Source organism: Anser anser (genome assembly GCF_964211835.1).
Source record: "Anser anser genome assembly, chromosome: 1".
Classification (NCBI taxonomy): domain Eukaryota; kingdom Metazoa; phylum Chordata; class Aves; order Anseriformes; family Anatidae; genus Anser; species Anser anser.
In genome coordinates, this window is record NC_139720.1 from 201,097,657 (window position 1) to 201,106,528 (window position 8,872).

At 43.9% G+C, this 8,872-nt stretch overlaps 1 protein-coding gene across 1 annotated transcript; it reads left to right on the forward strand.

The window, feature by feature from the left end:
• Window positions 1-8,872, forward strand: LOC310886792 (high affinity choline transporter 1-like; the record flags this gene model as incomplete). Its single annotated transcript, XM_083811849.1, has 8 exons — window positions 1-410; window positions 1,411-1,524; window positions 3,258-3,413; window positions 3,914-4,062; window positions 4,580-4,723; window positions 5,713-5,866; window positions 6,819-7,036; window positions 8,351-8,872. Exons 1-8 carry the CDS (start codon window positions 233-235, stop codon window positions 8,870-8,872), a joined length of 1,635 nt encoding a protein of 544 aa, XP_083667975.1. The 5' UTR covers window positions 1-232.

Consider the following 8,872-nt stretch of genomic DNA (forward strand, 5'->3'; position numbering starts at 1 on the left):
GAAAGACTGAATTGCCAGTAGTCCTCCAAGACAGAGACTCTGCATCCTGTTCTCAAGATTTTTGGCTTCATAGCACTGTTTTATACTGTATTATCTCTTGCAAAGTACAGTAAACTAATACTTAGCAGTTTCTTTATGAAGCAGCACTATTTTTTTTTCTGATTATAGCCTCTATCAAATAATATTGTCATCAATTCACTATCCATCTATGACCTAAATTAAGCAACAGAAAATGGCTCTAAATATGCCAGGATTGGTATCTTTGAGTGTGTTTTTTACCTTCACGTTGGCTACGGGAATCTGGGCTTCATGGAAAAGCAAAAAGGATCAGCAGAACAGAAACCCAACCGAAATGGCCCTAGTTGGAGGCAGGAATATAAATGTTTGCATTGGATTGTTTACTGCAACTGGTAAGTTTTCTTAAAGGACTTTTTAAATTCTTCTTAAAACACACGCATCTGGGGGACTTCTTCCTTTCAAAGCAGGTTACCTCCTTTAATGTCAGGGCAGATTTTACTTGAGCGTGGCTTTAAAGGAGTATGGTTTCATGAATCATTTTGGGATGGATTCTTCTAAACCTCTTCACACTAAGCAGAACCTAATGTTTATGTAGATTCTTTTAAATTAAAGAGCTTAATTTAAGAGTTTAGTTAAGAGTTAAAGAGTTTAATTTAGGAGTGCCTGAAGAATGACAGTTTTCATTAAGGAGGAGTGTGGTCTTAATCTTGAACCAGTTTCTGTTATCCGGCATTTTACACCTGTAACAATCTAGTTTTGTGTGGAATAAATTTCTCCTGGTGTTGAGCACTGGGGTCTCACCTACTGGGAAATATAAAGAGAAGTTTCCCTGCTGACCACTGATCTTTTCTTCCCTTTTCCCTCCTTGTTGCCTGGCATTATCTGAAGTTTGATTTCCTGACTGTTGTTTGTCAAAGGCTGTCCAAGAGATATTTGTCTGCCTGTGCTGTAGGTTTGCTATTCTGACTGCAATGTCTGCTTGCATTTGTTTTCCTAATGTCTATTTTGTCAGCCTGTGTAAGGCTGAAGGATGGTCTATCAGCCACAGCAGAATAACAAAAGCAATTCTATTTTCTCCAGCAAAAGCATTCCACTGAGAAAAATGAAATGTAAAATAAGTATATTCAAATTGCCTCTAAATGTCTAGACACTGAGGTTTTCCATAGAATCACAGATATTCATTTTGAACCTGGGGAATTACATAGGGTAAGATTCTAAGACTGTTACCCTCATTGAGCAGTACATCTCACTTATAGTATATAGCTTATGAAAGAAAAGAGGAATGTGATTAAATGCTTGTATGAGAAAAATATTCACAAGCTCTCACTGTTCTACAGGACTAGATGAGGATGCACACCATAAGACTTATCTCTGCATCTTTCATGTTTACAGCCACCTGGGTTGGAGGAGCATACATCAACGGCACAGCTGAAATTGTCTACCTGCCTTCAAAAGGACTGCTCTGGGTCCAGGCACCCCTGGGATTTGCCTTGTCCCTTGTCATTGGTAAATAATTCACACAGTAATCGGGACACAAAATCTTTCTAAAAAATCACGAGTGTATTAAGTTGTGTAACAGTCTAGAGTACATTTTAAAAGTGATTTTGTTCCCTCAGTCTCTGATAGATCCAAAATAAGCATTTATAATGCTGTCTCCTGACCTGAAACATAAGAAATCAAGGTAGCTTGGAGCTGGCATAGAGCTTTGTTTGTTTAAAGCAATTTATGGGACAAAAATCTTATCTGAGAACTTTGGGAGCATGTGGCTATGTGGATATCTCCTTTTCACCACAGCCTGTTAGTCAGAGACTACTGAGAGTATCAGGATCATTCACATTTTTTCTTTGAAACTTTTGTGTGACGAAGTGAAACCATTTCGATTTCCCCACTGAACAGTCTCATCTCGGTATGAACGTGTGATGCACCCAGCTGTGTCTCACCTAACAGCTGCTGTTGAAGCTGTGACCCACAGCCTCCTGGGCGAGCTACTTTTGCAATATCCTATATCTGTTCCTAACTCCAAGAATTACTGAGCTTATGCCGAGGTTCAGCTGTCTTGCTGAGACCAAGGTTTCTTCCAGTCCGCACTGAAAGTTATGCCATAACTCTCTAGAGACATGGGAAGATGAAAGCGAGGAGACCTGTGTAGACCTTGCACAGGGCTTTCAGAAAATACAATAACCTTTTTTCTCAAGTCAGAGAAAAGAGTGCAACTGACGTGAATATGAATCAGGCTTGGAAATATAGTGCCAGCATTTCTTATGTGAGTAATTCTTACTAATGAAATTGAAGAGTGCAGGTCTGATCCTGCAATCTTTACTCAGGTCAGTAGTGCCCAGACAAGCAGTCCTGTTGGCTTCAGGGTTAGGCACAATACGTATTCTTTGCTTTTAATAAGACAGCTGCATGACTGAAGACTAATATTTAGATGAAGGTGGGTGAAACTCAGCTCTGTGCACAGATTAAAACAACATAATTCTGGGAAGAGACAGTGAAGCCACCAAAATGAAAATGTAACCGGAAAAGCAACATATATCAACATGTTGCATCACATGGTCAAGGACAGAAGTTTGTCTATTTTTAGCCAAATAGGCATTTTCAATACCTCTTTCTGCCAACTGACATTTTCCAGGGGAAGCATTTCAGAAGACTGTGTGTCTTTGGAGATGAAGAGGAGACTACATGCAGGAGTCCTCTGAGCTAATGCATGAGTTCCTGTTAGAGTCAATGGAGATGTCCTCCAGACACACAGTGGAACTAGATTTCAGCTCAGTCTTAGGCAGACATTTAAGACCAAATTTCAGTTGCTGAATCATAGATATTTTATGCTATTTAGGATGCCCTAGGGGATCCTATCTGGCTTACAGTAGCCATTCCAGAAACATACAGGTCTGCCAAAAGTGGAGGATCATACCTACCAGCTGCAAGCAGATGTCCCTGATAACCTAGAACCTATCAGATGGATGAAATCCCCCATTTAAGCAAATGAACTGGGGCCCTGGCACTTGGTTGGCTGCATTGTTCCCTGTAACCCAGTATGTACAGATTTCAATCTCACTGTAATGGTCTGAAATACACCCTATACTATACTATACTATACTATACTATACTATACTATACTATACTATATCGTACCATACCGTACTGTACTGTACTGTACTATACACTATAGTATTCTTACACTTTTCCTACCATAAAACACATGTAAAATTCTATTAAAATGTCATCACTTCTGATAGGTGGTTTCTTCTTTGTAAATCCAATGAGATCCAAGAACTATGTGACAGTGATGGATCCCCTCCAGGAAACATATGGGAATGTGATGGGAAGCTTACTCTTCATTCCTCCACTGCTAGGAGAGATGTTCTGGTTTGCAGCTATCCTGGCATCCCTGGGTAAATAACTGCTTCACTGTTACATTTGGTAAAGGACATATGGCACAAATAGAAGAGTGTAATACACGTGAGGTAATTGAGTTGTACAAAGCTGTGGGAAGTTGTGCTTCATGTCTCATTTTCTGTGAAGAACAAAAGCATTTCTAATTTCTGGAAAATACGTTTTTAGATTTAAAACAAGCAATGGTAGTATTGTATCTATGCATGATATTATAACAGAGAGTTCTGGCAATACGATTTAGTACCTTCATCTTGCCTGTGGGAGAGAAGAAGCATTAAGTCAGACTGACTTGGCTAAGGCCATGCAGCAAGGTAGTGGCAGAAGCATAAAGGGAACACGGGCTCCCCTGGGTCCTCGCTCTGCACACTTTCCTCTAGACCATGCGCTCCTCAACCAGAATGGTGTACTGGCATCAAGGGAATAATGTAACCTTATTTATTCTGTATGCTGTGTGTATGAAATCTGTGATAAAATACTTGACCACTATCATTTTCTGCAGGAGCAACAATGAGGGTCATCTTGGATATTGGAGGCTCTTTGGCTATCATCCTCTCAGCATCCACTGTCATACTCTACACTCTACTGGGAGGCCTCTACTCTGTTGCATACACAGATGTCATCCAGTTGGTTTTCATTACCCTCAGTCTGGCAAGTCCTGTGCATTTCTTTGTTACCATTTTCCTAACCAAGGGACAAAATCCTGCTCTTTTCAGTATGTCTCAGGCCAAAAATAATTCCATCAGTACTGTTCCTTGCACTACAGATCCTCTTCAGGTCTCCTGAAAGGTCTTACTGTCCTTAGGCATTTTGGACAGTGTTCACATGAGCTATTGGTCTTTCTGGGTGACAAGTTGCTCACACGTAAAGTCAGCAGAGCCTGTCCAGAATAATCTTGGCTGGAAAGGAGAGAGACCTGTCTACTGAAGGCATCAGTTGACCTGAATTAGTGGCTCATATTCTTGATGATGCCATGAACAAGACACATGTAGATTTAGGGTAAGGAAGGAGGAAAAGGAAGTCTCTGAGTCTGGGTTTAATCTAATATTTTATATTTTTTATATATAATGTTTTATATTCTACATGTAACTTGATTTCAATGTCTGAATAAATTTCCCTAGAACAAGGATCTTGGGGAAATGGTTAACTATTTCCATTTCTTCCCTAGTGGGTCTGTATCCCATTTGCTATGATGAACTCTGCAACAGAAAGTATTTATTACACTGCAACTCATAAATATTACCAAGACCCTTGGATTGGAAAAATAGAAAAACAGTATCTTGGAAGGTGGCTGGATGACTTCTTCTACCTGGTATGGAATGTTTCTTGGACGGGTGGTTGGGAGAAGGAAATGTGCAGGAGTTTCTGTATGGAAAGCTTATGGGTTCTTCCAGCTGGTAGTGCTACAATGCACAGGTGGCAGGGGCAGGATGAGGTGTAAAACCTTCTCTCTGCAACACACTGAATGGACTGGGGAGATCCAGGGCTCGGCTCTGGGTAGGAAAGAAGAGGTAGGTACACTCCATCCTGCACCCATGTGAAGGTATGCAATGTCTTACTCTTGAGTAAGACCATCCAGGCAACTAATTCTATTCCTGGCACTAAATGAGGCACTTTGTATCTTTTGAGAGGTAGGTCTTGCAGTCATGTGTTTTTAACACAATTATGTAAAATTCCCTCTATTTGAGAAAAAAAAAAAAAAACTGTTAAAATGGCACTGCTGCAGGTCATCAGCAAGCATGGTGTCATTGGCTCCACTGCACAACTCAGCTTTTGAGCTATCAGTATATCCAAGACTGCAGTGGGTTGTTAATATCTCACTAGGGTGGTAATAGAGACATACAGAAGCTTGAGTTTGTTTGGTGAGGATAGAAACTTCAGATTTTATCTGATGAAATTCGTCTGCTAAGTAATTGAAAATGGTGCTTTTTTTTAAAAATAATTTCTCGTAAGATTATTCTCTAGCTAACTTTGGGCATATTTTTGTAAAAGCTGCATTCCTGAAAAACTTTGCTTCTGCTCTCCTTCCTCTGATTCTCTTTCACCATGCCAATCAACCCTTTTCTCAGCATTCTCAGTCTGCTAAAGCTTTAAACTGTTTTGATCAAAATTTCACATCCATTGCAATTAAAACAAAGGAAAAGGACACCCTCAATGAGAAACATTCAGCCTCAATAGCTAAAGCTGGACAAAGGTTACTCATTTGAAGTGAGGTTTTAATCACAGGAAAGAAAGGATGTATGATGCTCTATGGCAGTCAGGCATCCAGTGGGAACTGTTGCTAACATCTGGATGTTTCAGGTTCTTGGGAGCATCCCATGGCAAACCTATTTCCAAAGAGTACTCTCGGCTGCCTCGCCAGGCCAGGCCAGGTTCATCTCCTACCTCTCTGGACTAGGGTGCTTTTTAATGGCCATCCCTTCCGTGCTCATTGGTGCAGTTGCAGCATCAACAGGTAAAACTGAACTGTTTGTCCCTGAATAATGAACATGTTTTTGTCAAAGATGATTAAAACAGGACCCAAATAAGTCCTGATTTAGATTTCCAACTATTTCCAAACCAATTGCCCTAAAGACCCTCTATGGGAGATGTGGCTGCCAAGCCAGAAGCTTGTACCAGAAATGTGGAACCCTTTGAGGTTCAATGCATGACTACTTACCTTACAACAGCCCCAAAACCTGTTTCAATCTTTATGGTGAAATGATTTTTCATGCACCTTGCAGTGAGGAAAGAGGAAGGCAGAACATGTAAAACACTGCATAATCCTCTTTTCCAAGAAAAGCTATGCTTGCTTCTCTTAATGTCTTCTGCATGTAAGACCCACTAGTATTACTACTGATTGTTTTTAATGTTCAGGAGAAAACCTGCCTGGAGGAATCAAGATACTTCAGTCCCATAAACCTACAGCCCCTGCCCAGGAGTTCAGTCCTGTGTTGGCTGTGAGCAAGGGTTAAAGAACAGCCAGATCACCGGACACTTACAAAAAACACCTGAACTTACAAATTCATCTGTCATTAGGGACATCAGAGGAAAACTCCGTTCTCCTCTGAGAGGCCTCTGATGAGTGAGGTCTAGAAGTCTGATCTTTAAGGATCCCATTCCTGGAAACACACAAAGCTTGTTCTATAGACATTCATCTATGTCTATAGACATTTCTATAAACTTTTCAGCTATTTCTGTAGATGCTACTGGGGAGAAGGAAAACTTTTGATATGGTGAGAGTTGCAGCATGCTTAGGGTAACGTAAGAGATGATAAGAGAATCTGACCACTTAATAAAAGTCCTAAAATTCTGAGTGGGCTTCAGTCCTTAGCCCTCTTGTGACTGGTCCTGGTGGAGAGGCAGCTTCAGAGAGCTGAAATATCAGTGAAGGATTTGCTGTGACTTTTCCTTCTTCCGTCTTAAAGACTGGAACCAGACAAGCTATGGTCTTCCAAGTCCACATGAGAGAGGAGAATCTGCTATGGTACTGCCGTTTGTTTTACACTATCTCTGCCCAGCATACGTCTCCATTGCTGGCTTAGGAGCCATCGCTGCTGCTGCAATGTCTTCTGCGGACTCAGCACTTCTCTCTGCCAGCTCCATGTTCGCTCACAACATCTACAGAAAAATCCTGAGGAAACAGGTACTTGGTTACAGCATTCAGAAGCTTTGGTGTCAGGTTAGATGCTTTAGTTTCAGGACAGATGCAAATCCACTCTGCATTGTCCGTGATTAGAGGCGTCTGTCCTTCAGCTGCTGAAGTTCTGGAGCCATGAAATGTAGGTCAGGGGTATTCACAGAATCACAGAATCACAGACTGGTTTGGTTTGGAAGGGACCTTAAACCCATCCAGTTCCAAAATCCCCTGCCATGGGCAGGGACACCTCCCACCACACCAGGTTGCCCAAAGCCCCATCCAGCCTGGCCTTGAGCACCTCCAGGGATGGGGCATCCACAGCTTCTCTGGGCAGCCTGGGCCAGGGCCTCACCGCCCTCTGAGGGAAGAATTTCTTGTGAATATCTAATCTAAATCTCCCTTCTTTTAGTTTAAAGACTTCCCCTGCTGTCCTAACACTGCACCCCCTGACAAAGAGTCCCTCCCCAGCTTTCCTGTAGCCCCCTTTAGGTACTGGCAGGCCGCTGTAAGGTCTCCCTGGAGCCTTCTCTTCTCCAGGCTGAACAATCCCAACTCCCTCAGCCTGTCTTCACAGGATAGGTGCTCCAGCCCTCTGATCATGCTCACGGTCCTCCTCTGGACCCCTTCTAATACTTCCGTGTCCTTCTTGTGCTGGGGGCCCCAGAGCTGAACGCAGGGCTCCAGGTGGGGTCTCAGGAGAGCAGAGCAGAGGGGGACAATCTCCTCCCTCACCCTGCTGGCCACACTGCTTTTGATGCAGCCCCAGACACGGTTGGCTTTCTGGGCTGCAAGCACACATTGCTGGCTCATGTCGAGCTTCTCATCCACCAACACCCCCAGGTCCTTCTCCTCAGGGCTGCTCTCAATCCATTCTCTGCCCAGCCTGTATTCGTGCTTGGGATTGCCCCAGCCCAGCTGCAGGACCTTGCACTTGGCCTTGTTGAACCTCATGAGGTTCGCACAGGCCCACCTCTCAGGCCTGCCCAGGTCCCTCTGGATGGCATCGCTTCCCTCCTACATGTCGACCACACCACGCAGCTTGGTGTCATATACTCAGTAGGGATACAAACACCCACTGCAGTGAGTTTTGCTCTTCATAAAATGAGTGGTAAAAAGTATGGGCTAGGATATTTGTGGAAATAGCATAAAACCATAACCCTCAGGATTACAGAGGGCAGCTCCAGTGCTGTTGCAGCCGTGTTCAGAGCAGGAGAACCAGGGTGGCCACTGGTGGTGCCACGTGGAAGCAGCGAGGGCTTGGTGGGAACCAGCCTGGGGCAGGGCAATGCTGTTGTAACGTTACAATCTCCTGTTTTACAGGCTACAGAAGGGGAGGTCTTATGGGCCGTGAGGATCTCCATGCTGGTGTTTGGGGCCGGGGCTGCTGGCCTGGCTTTTTACTCCAGCTCTGTCTATGACCTCTGGTTCCTCAGCGGGGAGCTGGTGTATGCCCTGCTCTTCCCCCAGCTGTGCTGCGCCCTCTTCGTTCCCAGCACCAACACCTACGGCTCGGCTGCTGGCTTCTTGGTTGGACTCCTCCTGAGGCTGCTGGCGGGGGAACCTGCCCTGAAAATCCCCCCTGTCATCCACTACCCAGCTTGCTCCCTCGTGAATGGGACCTACACGCAGCTCTTCCCCTATAAAACATTCACCGTGCTTCTCACCCTGGGGACAATCGTTGCTGTTTCGTACCTGGCCGTGGTTTTGTTTCAGAGAAACCTCCTTCCCCGCAGATGGGACGTCTGCAACGTGCTGGGGGAAACCCGCCCCCTCGTCCCCCTGCGCTGGGTGGACAAATGGACAGGTACCCAATCAGTTGCACTGCAAGAGAATCGTGATTAA